The following is a 15,713-nucleotide window of genomic DNA, read 5'->3' as shown; positions in this document are numbered from 1 at the left end:
AAATACTAAGCCCAACAATAAGGCAAATTAGATAAAATTAAACTTTTAGTTATGATTTTACTCAACTGTGTTTTTAAAAACCACTGGCTGAAGTTTAACTGTTGGGAAAAGTAAAGGCAAGCCCAGCAGGTGACCAGCGGGCAGGTGACCAGCAGCAAGCAGGTCTAGTGGGACCGATGATGGACATAAAGGGAGAAACAAGTTTTCCGTAGGAGGGCAGACGTCGCTGTGATCTGTCTTTCAGATGTTTTAAGTTACTAGACGATCCTAGAAGCTAGTCTGTAGGCTGGGAGATAATCATACATTGTTCTGAAGCTCTGGTTTGGGGGTTGGGGATCTAGCTCAGTGGTAGAGCGCTTGCTTAGCAAGCACAAGGCCCTGGGTTCGGTTCTCAGCTCTGAAAAAGAAAAATTCCTTTATTTAGCTGGGCATGGTGGCACACGCCTTTAATCCCAGCACTCAGGCAGGCTGTTGTGGTTTGTTTTCTTTTCTTTTTTATTTAATGCTTTGCATTTCATGCTGTTTTTTTTTTTAAAATAGCCATCATATCTCCTGCTCCTTCTATTATCATTATCTTTTTGTTTGTTTGTTTGTTTTTTGAGACAGGGTTTCTCTGTGTAGCCTTGGCTGTCCTGAACTCACTCTGTAGACCAGGCTGGCCTTGAACTCACAGAGATCTGTCTGCCTCTGCCTCCCGAGTTCTGGGATTACAGGCACGCCCCGCTGCTCCTGGCTTGCTGTTCCTTTTAGAAGGCAATATTTAAAGTGAAGTGAAATGAAAAACCCTATGCCTGATGCTTTCAAACTATTTTTCTGGGTACGATATACTGAGCAACATGTTTTATAAGTTGCCTGAAATAGAAAGGAAACTGAGAGACATGTTACAGGTGAAAACAGATTTTGCAGGAGTATGTGTAATATAGTCCCAAACATGTAAGATACACACGCACACACACACACACACACACACACACACACACAGAGAGAGAGAGAGAGAGAGAGAGAGAGAGAGAGAGAGAGAGAGAGAGAGAGAGAGACATGACACAAACACATATATTCATGGAAAATGATCTACATATAAATATTAAATACTATTGATTGCTAATGAAGGATGGTTGGAATAGAAATATTTTTTCTCATTCTACCTTTGTGTGTGTGTGTGTATGTATGTGTGTGTGTCAGCTGTGCCTACCCACTGAGCTCTCTCATAAGCCTCCTTTTGTATTTTCAACAGTAAACTGTTACAGTTACTAAGGCAGGTGAGATGGCTCTGTGGGTAAAGGTGCTTGCTGCCAAGCCTGGAACCCAGACAGTGGAAACGCACTCCTGCCAGATGCCCTTTGACTTGACGTGAGTGCTGTGGCATAGAACACTCCCCACTAGCTAATAAAAAAAAAAAGTAAAGTAGTTAAAAAATATGTTGGGATGGAGAGATGACTCAGCCATTAAAGGCTAGGCTCACAACCAAAAATATAAAAAAAAATAAGTATGTCATAAAAAGGGCGATGCAATGCCCAGAGGCTGTAGAAAGAAAGCCCATTTGGATTTGCTTCTGTTCTGTTCCTAAATCCCAGAGTGACTGGGTAGAAATGCAGAGTCTTTCAAGATCATTTGTTTAGAGAGTGTGTGCCACACTGGATGTGTGGAGGTCAGAGGACAACGAACTTGCTCTGTAGACCAGGCTAACCTTAAATTCAGATATCCACCTGCCTCAGTGTCCTGATGGCTGGGATTAACTTTTATTTATTTATTTATTCATTTATTTATTATGGTCTTTCTTTCTTTCTTTCTTTCTTTCTTTTTTCACCAGAGCTGAGAACCGAACCCAGGGCCTTGCGCTTGCTAGGCAAGTGCTCTACCACTGAGCTAAATCCCCACCCCCCCTCCTTTAAAAAAAAAACCACTAGTGTGTGTGGTGTTGGTATGTGTGTGTGTTCTGGTGCACATGTAGAAGTTAGATGACAGCTTGCTTGAGTCAGTTCATTTCTTTTCTTTTCTCTTTTGTTTTGGTTTTTCCAGACAGGGTTTCTCTATAGCCTTGGCTGACTGGACTCACTTTGCAGACCAGGCTGGCCTTGAACTCACAGAGGTCCACCGGCCTCTGCCTCCCTGAGTACTGGGATTACAGGCGTGCACCCAGCTCTAAGTTCCCTTATTAAGGGGAGTTAATTCTTAGTACCACTGAAGAATTGGTCAGGAGACAAAGTTCAGGAGGTCATATTCCTTTATTACATACATGAAATATAAAAACAAATTCACAAAGCAATATATATATATATCTATATTTTGTGAGTCCACAGGACCTCAGGGAAAAATATGCTCTGGATATGAATCTAAAGTTTAGGCTCTGTGGTTCCTGGTTTGTAAATTCAAGTACAGTAGTAACTGTATGCAGTGTGGCTATGTCTGGATGTCTAAGGAAAATGAAAGACAGCAATATGGTGAACTATCACATATGTCATATTAAGAAATGGCTAAATGGCATAGCCAGGTACTGTTAATAAAAGAAGGAAGAAAACTGGTCCAATATTCATGTTTTAAATACTAAACAAAATATAGAACAGAGTCTGTGTTTACAATAATTTTCGAAGTGTGTACAAGTGCCTCACAAATAAATGAGCTTTTTTGACATTTGAAGTCTACTTTCTCTTTATGCAAACATATTTTCTCTCTATCTCTCTTTTCACTTTCATTATGGCCAGTATCTTATAATCTAACCTCTCACCCCGAACTGAGATGTACCACCAATATTCTCCTTTTAGGCTGCATCTTTATAGTGTTTCTCCCAGTGTCTGGAGCTAACCGGCACAGTTTCCTTTGTCCACGGTTCCTTCGTCCAGCTACAGCAGCAGAGCTCCTGCTTTAGTAGGTCTTCACACCGCCCTTCTCCTTTCTTCCTGCCAACAGCAGCCTCCAAACGTTCACAACACAAATGGCAAATAAAGTGCTTTACACAAGGAAATACCATATAATACACAAGGAATTCCACTCACGGCCCACACGCGGACGTCCACACGCAGCACACAAGACAAGGCTCTTTTTAAGAAACGCCTTTCTTGACAGTAGAGTTGGGGAGTCGGGGTTCCCTAAAAAACTCCAGAATTCCTTAAATAGCATCAAACACAACACAAATGACATCTCTGAAGCTGGGAAGGAGACCTTGTCGGGGAGATATAGCCCTTAATGGATGGCTGCTAAATATGTCACTACTAAAATATTCTCCATAGCTATGGCTTTCAGGGCCAGTTTTACCTGGAGCAGGTATCAGCTCAGGGGCTTTCATTTTTTCTTCATGAAACAATCGTTTTCGAACACAGACCCAGAACAGACATGTTAGACAAGGCCTATGCGTTGGAACATTTCCACCCCCTCCCCCCTTCCCCGCCCCCCCCATTTTGGCACTTAACAAAATACTCCAGTTTCATTTTGAGGTCTCTTTTTCCTCATACTTGTGTATCTGATACCAAGAGAAGAGCTGTTGTGTGCTTAACCCCCTCAGGGCTACTTGCACTCTCGTTTTAACATGTGCATGACTCGTCTCCCGAGAGCTGGTTTCCAGAGGTGGACAAAGCTTTTCATATTCACAATTAATTTGCCTGTTCTTACATCTTCGTGTCCAGCTACCAGGTACTCCAAACCTGAAAGCACAAAAGGACAGGCACACTATACTTAGCATACTTTTGTTTTGTTTTGTTTTTTGAAATAGGATTTCTAGGCATAGTCCTGGTTGTCCTAGAACTCTGTAGACCAGGCTGGCCTCGAACTCACAGAGATCCCCCTGCCTCTGCCTCCCTGAATTGCGATTAAAGAGATGTGCCACATTATCCCTTATTAAAGGAGGGGGTGTGGCTTTATCAGTTCCATGCATTCCTGGTTCAGAGTTTTATATAGGATAAGACAGAGTCATAAATAGTAAGAGCTGAAATCTCGTACAGATCGTACACCATATACTGTACACGTATCTCACATGACCTTGAGAGGACTCATAAAGTGAGTGTCATGTCTCTTCTTTTGGACAAATGAGAAACCAAGGTTCAGAAGTTAGGAAGCTTGTTCAGTTTCTCCTACTATACAGCAGAACCTTGACTCAAACTCAGGGCTAGCTCTGATTCTTGACCTCTGTGCTCCACCCTGAGTGGGAGATAAGCGAGGGATCGGTGGGCACTTAATGCAGTAATGTTCCCTGGTCTCTGTCTCTGTCTGTCTGTCTGTCTGTCTGTCTGTCTGTCTGTCTGTCTCTCTCTCTCTCTCTCTGTATGTGTGTGTGTGTGTGTGTGTGTGTGTGTGTGTTAGCAGCAATTAAGAAGGACTTTGCAAGCCGGGCGTGGTGTACAGAGTGAGTTCCAGGGCAGCTAGGGCTACACAGAGTAACCCTGTCTCGAAAAATCACAAACAGACAAAACAAAAATAAGGACTTTACAAAAGGGAAGTTACTATTTGGAAAATGTTAGAAGGGAGCTACATAGGAGGACATAAAATGACACGTGTTCACTCTATATAGCTTATTTGAGGGATGAATATAAAAAGCCTGTTTATGAATGAAATAAAGCAAAACAAAACCTGATGAGACTTATCATTAAAAAAGTGTTCAGGCTTAGAGTAAAAAAATTTGGCTAACAAATGCATAGAGGGGTGGCCTGTATCTTTATGTATTAATTAAGGAAACAATAATATCCTACATTGCATATTTATCATGGTATCAGTTTTGATATTTAGAAAAAAATTTATAAAAGATAGGGTTAGAAAAACAGTTATTAAAAAAAAAAAGAAAACCAGTTATGCTTATAACGTTCTAAGACAAAGAGCTATATACTTTAAATTTTTAATTAAAACACTAGATTGGAAAATTCAAGCAAATATCTGTTTAAATGTATGAACTGTATGTATTGATGCATGCCTATAACCCATTATCAAGGCTACTTGGGACCTAAGGCAAGAGGACCCCCAAGTGTGGGATCCTGGGCAATTTAGCGAGACCTTGTCTCCAAGTAAAAGAGACTGTAGATATAAATAACTCAGAGGTAGGAATCTTCCCTGGCAATGCACAATGAGCTAGGTTCAGTGCCTAGGAAAACAAACATACAAGCTGTTTTGTGCATATGTGTATATATATGTATGTGTGTGTATATATATCTTGCTATTGCCTAATATAGTTCTCTTTTTACAAATACAATAAGCATTTAAACTATATATATATACATATATGTATATATATGATTGCCTAATGTTTAAATAATAAAGTTCTCTATTATAAACGCAATAAGCATTTATAAACCCCCCTACACACAAAACAAAACTTTGGGGTTGATGAAATGACTCAGTGATTAAGAGCAGTGGCTCTTCTTACAGAGGACACTGCTTTGAATCCCAGCACCCAACCATTTGTAACTACAGTCCTCGGAGACCTGACACCCTCTTGTGGCCTCTGTGCACTGCCCAGAAGTGGTGCATGGACATGCATGCAGGCAAAACATGCACATACATAAAATAAAAATAAAGATTTAAAAAGAAAAAAAAAAACCCCAAAACCCAACATGGAAGATCAAGACCAGTATTTTAAATTACTTTAAAGCCATACATAGAACAACTAGGACAGGAATTTACCATTTATTTTTATTTTTATTTTTTTTAAGATTTATTTTATGTATGCGTGTTCTATCTGCATTTACACCTGCATCCCAGAAGAGGGCATCAGACCCCAGTATAGGTGGTATGAGCCACCATGTGGGTGCTGGGAATTGGACTCAGGACCTCTGGAAGAGCAGATAGCGCTCTTAACCTCTAAGCCATTTCCCCAGCCCCGGAATTTACCATTTAAAGTATCAATATAAAATGAAACTAAGTGGGACTGAACAAGGCCCTAGAGTATGGAGTACCATAAAACCCTAGCTTAGCACACAGCGCCTTCTTTTACATCTCTTAGTAGCACTTAACATTAAATTTGTCTATCTTTATAGCTTGATGTCTGCTTTCTTATGTGTTTAAGGCCACAAAGCTTTTTATCTATCTATCTATATATATATATAAAGAGTGTACTTTGGTATAAGCATTGGTATTCAAAGATATGTGATTCATGAAATGTATGCAGAAATCAATGTGATGCCAGTAGACATCTTTTTCTTCTGTCTCTGTCTCTGTCTCTGTCTCTGTCTCTGTCTCTCTCTCTCTTTCTCTCTCTCTCTCTCCCTTCTTTTATTTTTTTTAAGACAGAGTCTCTCTGTGTAGCCCTGGCTGTCCTGGAACTCACTCTGTAGACCAGGCTGACCTCAAGCTCAGAGATCCTCCTGCCTCTGCCTCCTCAGTGCCGAGATTAAAGACATGCACCACCGTAGCCCGGTTTAGATAGCTCCTTTTCAACTCAGGAGCTCGGGAGCTCGGGAGACAGGTTAAAGGCGTGAGGTTTCAGAGTTTTCGCATCTGTCTTCTTTGGCTTTAGTCATTGAACTTGTAAAAATGGACAAAGAAAAGCAAAAACGAAACAGTGTCTGGTTTTGCTTTGGCAGCTTCCAGATTTTTCTTCAAAGCAAGTAAACATGTTTTCAAGAATTCTTTGAATAATTGCGCTTATGTTTTCAATTGCGATGAACTCAGTCGGTCCTTTGACCCTGGCACAGACCTGAGAAGGAAATATAGCTCACTTCCTGGAGGGTGGCTCAGAATGTCAGAGCTTTTGTTTTTAATGTCATTCTGCAAAACTGGACAGACTTTTTTTTTCCTCTTTTGCCAAGATAATAGAAAATTTGTTCATAGGAGTCCTTAAGCACAGATCATTGGAAAACAGAATTTAAATGACTATTTGTGTCCTCTACTCAAAACTCCAAGATTCTTATTTATTCTTAAGATTTATTCTTTGGAAGTATTTATTTTTATAATCAAAGAAGTTTCTCTTCTATCTTATTGAAGTGCAAATGAAGTTAAGTGAAATGTTAGAGGGATGAAAGAGAGTATAAAAATTACTTAATTTGAGAAAATTTTTTTTTTAAATCACTGTTTAAATGTTTAGATTAAGGGGATATTTTATTTGGCGTTTGCCTCTGTTATCTGTTTCATTTACTTTGTTAATTAAGAGTTCTTATTAACATAACTCGGCTTCCTGGCTCATAAGAGGAATACATTAGATGCAGAATATAAATTATGCACCTGTCACAGCAGTGACCCACAACACACACGATGACTGCATAAACAGGACATCGCGAAATACAGGAGCAGAGAAGAAAGCCTTCTGAGAAGTATTCGTTTCCTAGAACCTGTTATCTGAGCACTGAGTTAGTGATATTTGAATGCTAATGCTGGAGGGGTGCTGGGTAGGGCAATCAGAAATCTAAGTCCTCTTTTCAGACTTAGCAAAGCAGGCAGAGAAGTAGCCGGGGACAGTTTGCGAGGTGGACATTGATGAGTAGGATACAGTTCTTGGCATAACTAGCAGGGTTCTCACACATCCTGATGGAAGCTTGTCTTGGAGGGCGAGGACTATCTCAGCTGGCCTTATGTTCTGAGAGCACCGCTGCCACAGGGCTGTCTTTGTAGAATCGCAGAAGCCTGGACTTCTAAGGGGTCTTAAGAACTCAGCTATGGCCGCTGTCACCACCATCTCTGCCTTACATTTTAAAGGTTCAAATCGAATCTTGTTCTGGTCCAAGTTTCTCTAGGGTTGTATTTAAGTGACTCTTGCCGGCTGTTTCTCATTTGAAACCAGAATGATCATGTAATGAAAAACAACACGATGAAAACTTGGGAGTTGTTTTCCATCCAGGCGAAACAGATGCTTCTCATGCGAGAGCAGAACTGTTTTCAGTGTTATTTGCACAGATGGGCTTCTGCATCGGCGCTTCCTTTGGGGACAGGCTCTCATGCAATAGGACCTAGCTTCCAAGTACTGCACAAGGGGTAGATAAGCCCGCGGAAGTGCTGTTAATGCAGTGGGCACCTGGAACCAATCTGAGGGGGTTTCTTTTCAGGACGGCAAGTTATTATATTGCTGGATTTAAAAATATTTTATTTTTATACAGCACATGGAGGGGATTTTAATGTCAGTTCAAAGAATTCCTCTTGGGTTTTTTTTACCCAGTGTTCAGAAGGTAAAAGGAAAGATGCTTTTCATGGAGTTTGGTTCAGACGGTGAAAGGCAGCTAGCCTATACGCAGAGACAAAGGTTGTAAGAGTAATGGTTAAGTGGAATGCTCACCTGGGTTGAGGATTGGACAGGTGCAGCCTCTGTTCGTCCAGGACTCTGGATATAGCGTTCTCTTGCCTCGTAAAATCTTCAGTTTGGTAGCCAGTAAGACTTTTTTAATCTTCACATTGACTTCAGCATGTGAGCCTTTATCATGGGCAGATAAAATCTTGATTTTTAACACTGTAACAACACAATTCCAAAAGTGAAAAAACAAAACAAAACAAAACAGAAAAACCACATGGATTTCGTGTTTTCTTTTGGCACTTGAACTGTCTGGATATTCATTTCCAAGTATGATGAAAAGGTGAAATGACGAAAATCAGAATATGGAAATCTACTCAAAAGATCACGAGACATATTCACTGTTGTGATTATTTAAACCCATTTATATTTAATTTTCTCTTTCCTGGGAAATTTCAGCTTTTGTCCCCTCTCCAATTGTGACCCTCAAAAGACATTAACCATCGCCCACTGCAAATATACTTTTAAGTATAGTCAGGTGGCACACACCTTAATCCCAGCACAGGGGAGGCAGAGGCAGATGGATCTCTGAGTTCAAGGCCAGCCTTGTCTATAGAGTGAGTTCCAGGACAGCCAGAATTACAGGGAGAAACCCTGTCTCGGAAAACAAAACAAAAGCAAAATTGTATATTGATATATCAAATCTACAAAGAAAGGATAAAGAGGAAGTGGAACTATTGTCCTGGTTTTTATTTATGTTCTGATTATATTTGACTTCTGTGGTTGACTGTGTGGGATGTTATGACAGAGAACAGAATGCTTTGGTAGAGCATATTGACGTCACTCTACAGAGGCTATATAACATTATTGGTTATTTACTGTTCTATGGAGCGCAATCTAAGCTGACGAGGCGAGGTAAATTGTCCTCCTACACAATAAAAGGACTGTAGTGTTCTTTTTATTTGAATTATTTTAAGATGTATTTATTTTTATTTTATGCATGTGAATGTTTGCCTGCACGTATGTACTGCACCACATGTGTGCCTGGTGCCCATGGAGGCCAGAAGAAAGCATCACATCCCCCCCCCCCTGGAGCCAGGGTAACAGAACAGTTGTCACTGGGAACTGAATTCTGGCCCTCAGCAAGACTAGCAAGCGTGGTCACTGCTGAGCCATCTCTCGCCAGGCCCTTCTCTTAATTTTTAATAATTGAAAAAGCATTTCTAAATTGACACATGGGAATTGTACATGCTTATGAAATTCTTATGTGATGTTTTAATATATGCATTGTAAAAGGTAGAGCAGAGTAGAAGGCCTGTTCGAGCCCTTATCATACCTCTGCAGTGAAAACACCTCCCATCTTTTACTCCCTCTCTTTCTGCAGTACACAGTGCGCTACATTAGGATTACAGACCCGTGGCATTCTACTGTCTATGAAATGGAAATTATGTCCGTCTATGGATGGGAATTAGGTAATGAAGCCTTTTGGGGAAGGGAAGAATATAGACCCAAGGAACACTGGGATGCAGTTTTCTGTATCATTGAGAATTTACAGACTTAGATAGAAGATTGTGTGTAATGGGGGGACCCTGCGTAGCTGAGCCCATATTCCAAGAACATGGCGTCAGACAGCTGACTTCACAGAACCATCGAAGATCAGACTTATGTGGGATCTTGAGAATGAGTCTATTCTTACAATACTTTAAGAAATTAAGTGAACTTAGGCTGCTTTGCATTAGAATTTAGACTAGGCTCCTGGATGAGATGAATCTTTGTGTATCCAGAGAGAGCACATAGCACACGTAAGCAGTGTGATTACTCCGTTAGCCTGTAGGCTCCAAGGCGGCAGGGACTTTGCTCCCTCACTACTGTCACTCAGTGAATTCTCAAAACAGGAATAAACAACAACAGGAAAACCACAAACCAAGTGGATTTTCCTCCGTTGTGCTGCAGAATAAAGCTGGAGAAACCATTATTATTTTTTCCCTAACCCTGTACTTGTATCACACTTACCAAGATGAGGGTGCCTTATTACACCCTCAAGAATGTTTAAATTCTCTTAAATAGTTGATTAAGAGATCGCCAAGTCTAGGCAAAGAGCCCAGCTGACATAGTCACTGAACTGACTAATTCTGGACAAAATTGCCATGTTACTTGCTTTCTGTAGTAAATTCTTTTCCTCTAAATGCCTTTTCCTTTATCACACACCATGTTTTCAAATTTTTCCTCTATTGGTCAAATTAGGAAGATTAAATTTATAAAACCATTTGCTACTTAATTCTTATAAGATTCAAAACAACATTATCAAGAATGGCAGTACAGGCTGGGTGGCTCCCAGCACATGGGGAGAAAAAAGGCAGGCAAAAGCCAAAAACCAAACGACAACAAACAGACAAAATTAAGAATAAAAATATTCTACTTGGTTTTGAGAATCATGATTGAAAAAAAAAATTCTCTTTATCAAATGCATATTTTCAGCCATAGAAACTGTGGGGTAATTAAAAAGGCTCAGACAGTGGTCAAGGATGTGTTGGCAGGATAAGGTATCCTCACATATTTCATAGTACATATAAAGCCATTTAGAATTTGAGGATAGTAATAGTCATTATTTACAGAAACTTTTCCTTTTTCCATATGCTAATTTTTGTTTTGTTTTGTTTTGTTTTTTGGCATTTGAAATGGTAGAAGAATATTTAGAGATATTGTGAAACAACCTAGACGTAGGTGAGTCACTGATCTTCTTGTTTGTTTGTTTGTTTTTTCAAGACAGGGTCTCTCTGTGTATTCCTGGCTGTCCTGGAACTCACTCTGTAGACCAGGCTGGCTTCAAACTCAGATCTGCCTGTCTCTGCCTCCCAAGTGCTGGGATTAAAGGCGTGAGCCTGGTTGAATCACTGGTCTCAATGCCCCACAAACAACTTTCTTACCGTTTCCCAAGCATCTGATATGCTATGGAATCTTGCCAGCCAGATCCTTACAAACCTCTGCACTTAGTTTGAATCGGGCGTACACAGCATTGAGGATTCAGACTCACCGTATGAATACTTCATTCCACAGAACGCCTTGGGGTTCCCTAACACTTGCTCCTTGCATTCACATTTACCTACACAGAGTAAATGGAAAAGTGTGTTAAGGGAGTGTGGGGATGGGGTTCAGTGGGCAAATCTGGGCAGCACAGTTTACTCCTTCATTGATTCATAAGACATGTGTGAGTATTAAGCAGTCGTGAAAATAATTGAAAAGAAGTAAAGTCTACTTCTAAATGGAATTGACTATCACTTAATAAAATATCAACCTAAGTAAAGTATGGAGGATAAAATCAACATCAAATTCTAATGCACAAACTGATGTTGTGATACAGTCCTGTATCAACTCTCCATGGTAACAAAAAGGAACAGCTAAAAAGTGTCAACCTACAGAAAAGTAGCTAAGTATTACTAAGTATCCAATTAATTATGTCAAGAACAAAGAAATAACACTTGGTAGTCCATTAAAGGTAATTGGATGCCATACCGTGTGCTAGGCGTGGTGATATCACTCGGGGCACATGAGTATGAGCAGGATACAATTCTTGCCCAAGGCTTCGCAAATTGGAAAGTAAAAAGGTGAGTATGTATTAAAAAACGATTAAGTGGCCTAGGATAGAAATACAACACGCTTAGGTAGGAGGGTCCTATGTTTGGGAAGGTGAGAAAAGCCTTCACGGCTGAAGAAAGATATAGAATTGTCTTTTACAAAAAGATAGGGCCGTTTCTTCCCGCCGTTGAAATCATCTACGAGAACTGTGGCATGTGAGAGGATTGCCAGGCCCCATGGAAGGTGTTCTAAATGCCTTCCGAGCAAAACCGGGCGCCATCAAAGTCAAGTCTTCAGTGAGCGGCAGAGGGCTGTGCTAGGAGCATTAGGGGGCGTTTCAGGGCCTTAGGGTTTTCAAGGCTCTAGTAGCAATCGCCGATGTAGTTCAGTGCTCTCAGGGTCCTGGAGTAGCAGCTCTTGGAAGGGAGAAGCAGCGGAAAAGCAGAACTCAGGAGCAGGAATCAGCGAGGCACCAGGGAGTGAGGGGATAGAGTTGCCTCTGGAGCCATGCACTTTAGCATGTGCAGACTTTGTCACCACTGGTGCGATACTTAGGTAGGTTCCCCAGACAGAGAGGACATTGGCATGGCTTCTCTAAGACCATGGTGAGAGAGGAAGGATGGGTGGCTTCTTAGAGCAAAACTGAGCGGCACTAATCCGGAAATACCAGGAAAGAGGGAAAAAGGGACCTGGCCAGACCAAAATGACCATCGTCGAGCACAAGGAGGCTGCAGTGAACCAGAGAATGCTGACAGGACGTTTGGGCAGAGATGCCAATCCAGTGAGAGCAGGGTGGAAAACTCTGCCATTATCAGCGATAGCAACCCCAGCTACAGAAAAGAGTATAAGATTTGCGAGTGGAAAAATCCCAAGTAGAAATTTAAATAGTGGGAAAGAGAAGTTCAAGGTGCTTAAAGCCAGCTGTTATGATTTGCTTATAATCTAAACACAGATGAGGAACCATTCGGAAGTTGCAGCCAGTGAGAGGCCCATGGACTTTGAAAACTGCCTTGAAGTGGGGCGTGTGCCAGCTACCATGCCGCCACACAACCTGATGAGACTGCAAATGAATGGCGTTCACCGTTCCTCACCACAAAGCCCTCTCGTTAGTCCTTTTGGGAGCACACACAAGTCTGTCATTTGGAAGTGTGTCTTTGGCAGTCTTTGGCAGCCTGACAGTACCCGTTTGTCACACACGTAGTGTCTAAGCGTTACCACGCACTGGCCACGCTGGGTTCTGTGAGGGACTTAGGTTGTCCCAGCTACTCAGAAGGCTGAGCCCAAGGGACCATTTGAGGCCAGGAGTTCACGCTGAGCCAATCTCAGATGATAGTCTTCATTTGCAGGACTTAAGAAATCTGCGAACCGAAAAGGCCTGTTTGGTTACTGTAGGTTGCTAGGACATTTTGGAAAAAATGAACCTTGCTCACGGTTCTCTTGTACTAGTTAAAGCTTGGTTTGTCTTTCTGGAAGTCGGAGTTCACACCTGGTATTTTCTACCTCACAAATGGTTGAAAGGACAGATTAGAGAGCTAGGGGGTGAGCTCAGTGGTAGAACAGTTTGCTTAGCATGTACGCAGCTCTGGGTTTCATCTCTGCACTGAGAAAGGTGGGGGGAGGAAAGGAGAAAATAAGAGGGAGAAAGAAAGAAATTAAGCAATTTTTTCTTGGCATACTGCCTTACAGTTGTAGTTTAAAGCCTTTAATGGTGTTTACAGTAGACTGATAGACAGGTGGAAGCTAGGTTTGAGGACAAATGGCTTGTTAAGTGCTTTAAGAAACCGGCTGCCACTTTTTTGTTGAGAAGGTACCCAGGAGCTCTGAGCTTTACCCAAAGAGGATGTCCAAACTAAACAGTCTTCCTCCCTCAGGAGTACCTGGAAAGATCCCAGAGGCGACCTGGGGACTTCTAGGCCTAACAGCTATGGGAACACTTTATTTGCTTACTTGGCATGCTGCCAGCTCCCTTATACCACGCACAATGGGCTTAGTGGATGTCCTGTAGTCCAAAATGAGACAATTATTACAGATCTGGTCCAGCAGGCAGTTACAGATCAGAAGTCATTGTTGCAACACAGTAGTAGAAGACAGCTACAAGAGTGGCTATTCAAGTGATAAAATGTGGACTACATCATAAGGTCAAAAACAATGATAAATATTGGTCTTCTTTCTTAAATGCTTAAAAGACAAATATGAGAGGCAGGCACCTGTAATTCCAGCACTTGGGAGGCAGAGATGGGCGTTCGTAGCCAGTCCCAGGCCAGCCTGGCCTATACAACTAGATTTTGTCTCAAATATACATAAATAGATAAGACAATCTTATATTACTTCATATTTCCTACTTTCTTTCTATTATAACTTAAAATGAGACCATTAGGAAAATTATCCTGACATTATTTTTAGTGAGAAAAACAGGACCCACAAATGCCACTGCCTCTCAAATTTGGGTTCATGGATCTTTTTGTTGTCGCTGAGACAGTGTCATGTTATGTAGCCCTGGCTATCCTGGGACTTGTTATGTAGACTAGGCTGGCCTTGAACTTACAGAGCTCCTCATGCCTCTGTCTCCCAAATGTTGGGGCTAAAGGCTTGCGTTACCATGTCTGACTTGAGTCTTTAAAAACATTTTTAAAATAAATTTTATTAAAAAAAAACCTTTTCAAATTAAAAAAAAAATCACACACCTAATTTCTTGGTCTTGGACTATATGAAAATGTTAAAGCAATGGTGTCATCATTATCTAAAAATGTAGATTGAATTACATGACGGCTCTAAATTTCTCTGTATGTCTGAAAATAATAAAATGTTGGGAAAATGTTATGGTCAAGCAATACAGTTTTATAAATTTATAATCAAATAATTTTATTTATTTGCTATATTTGTGTGTATGTATGTGTTCATTTTAGGATACCTGTGTGTGTGTGTGTGTGTGTGTGTGTGTGTGTGTGTGTGTGTTTGTGTTTGTGGCTAGATTCAATATTAAGTATCTTCTCTAATTGTACTTTAATTTTTGAGACTGAGTTCCTTTCACTAGGCTTGGAGCTTGCTGATTCTAGCTAGATTGCCTGGCCAGCAAACCCCAGGCTCCTTGATTTTGTTCTTCCTTTGTTTCCCCCGAGTGCTGGGATTATAGTCCTGTGCCGTACATAGTAGGCTGTTTTTTTCTATTCTTTTTAAAGTGTTGTCAGTTGTTTTGCTTAATGCTTGTTCTGGGAAATAATTGTGTAACTGTTTCCTCCGAGTTTGAAGCACTCCATCCAGTGGGGAACCTCTCCCAGGAAGAAGGTAAACAACTCAAAAGACAGCGTCAGGAAGTCCCTGAAACAAACCGGGTTTACGAGACCACTCCTGCCAGAGTAAGCCTAAAATCTGCGAGTGCCGCTGGGATGAAGGAGCTGACGCAAAGAAGACTTTTAGATGAGCAGAGGTATACGAAGAAGATTCAGACAAGCTGATCTGCAAAGGAGGCTCTCAGGGGAGAGAAGACTCTGAGATCAGACCAGCAGGCAGACATTGCCTGCAAGAAGGTTAAACCCACTGAGGAACCTGGAAAGGACACTCTGCAACCTGTCGAGCTGCCTGCTGGCTTTGCAGTGCACCCTTGGCTTCCCAGCTTTTGTGAGCTACCACCCATGGTACAGTAGGCATTGGTGATACAGCTGTCTTTGAGTCATTTCTGCCTCTGTAATAGCCCCCCTGTCCACACTCCTGTAAGTAACCCCATTAGAGCTCATTGGTTCACCATGGTGGACTTTGGTGGTATCCGTACTTTGGTCTGTCTGGGTTTCCAATCTGGGGTGAATGTATATGTGTGTTACGTCTCCCCAGGAAAAGTTTTGTCATACCTGGAGATCAAATTCAGGCCCCGAGGCCTGCTGGGCAAGCATTTTATTGGCTGAGCGATGTCCTCTGCCCCATGTTAGGTTTAAGCATGCAGCCATGTTAGGACAGCGAGAAAGTAAAACAGATGCAGTCTGCATCAGAGCCGGACACCAACCTC

The 15,713-nt window shown here is 41.4% G+C and overlaps 1 protein-coding gene and 1 long non-coding RNA gene across 3 annotated transcripts in view; one reads left to right on the top strand and one right to left on the bottom strand.

Moving 5' to 3' along the window:
- Nucleotides 1-15,452, top strand: part of LOC311606167 — a 64,916-nt gene extending 49,464 nt beyond the window's left edge. Inside the window, exon 2 of the long non-coding RNA XR_014782241.1 lies at nucleotides 14,956-15,452. This is a non-coding gene — a long non-coding RNA (uncharacterized lncRNA). The remainder of the gene's footprint in view (nucleotides 1-14,955) is intronic.
- Nucleotides 2,207-15,713, bottom strand: part of NTN4 (netrin 4) — a 114,749-nt gene continuing 101,242 nt past the window's right edge. For both annotated transcript variants that reach the window (XM_084797258.1, XM_084797259.1), the window contains exons 8-10: nucleotides 11,172-11,240; nucleotides 8,186-8,356; nucleotides 2,207-3,638 (exon numbers count right to left, since the gene is read on the bottom strand). In XM_084797258.1, coding sequence (XP_084653384.1) covers nucleotides 3,502-3,638; nucleotides 8,186-8,356; nucleotides 11,172-11,240 — 377 coding nt within the window. In that variant the 3' untranslated portion in view covers nucleotides 2,207-3,501. The remainder of the gene's footprint in view (nucleotides 3,639-8,185; nucleotides 8,357-11,171; nucleotides 11,241-15,713) is intronic.

This window comes from Acomys minous (genome assembly GCF_964271855.1).
Source record: "Acomys minous genome assembly, chromosome: 9".
Classification (NCBI taxonomy): Eukaryota; Metazoa; Chordata; class Mammalia; order Rodentia; family Muridae; genus Acomys; species Acomys minous.
The sequence above is the reverse complement of the archived record's forward strand: the minus strand, read 5'-3'. Positions and strand labels throughout refer to the sequence as shown.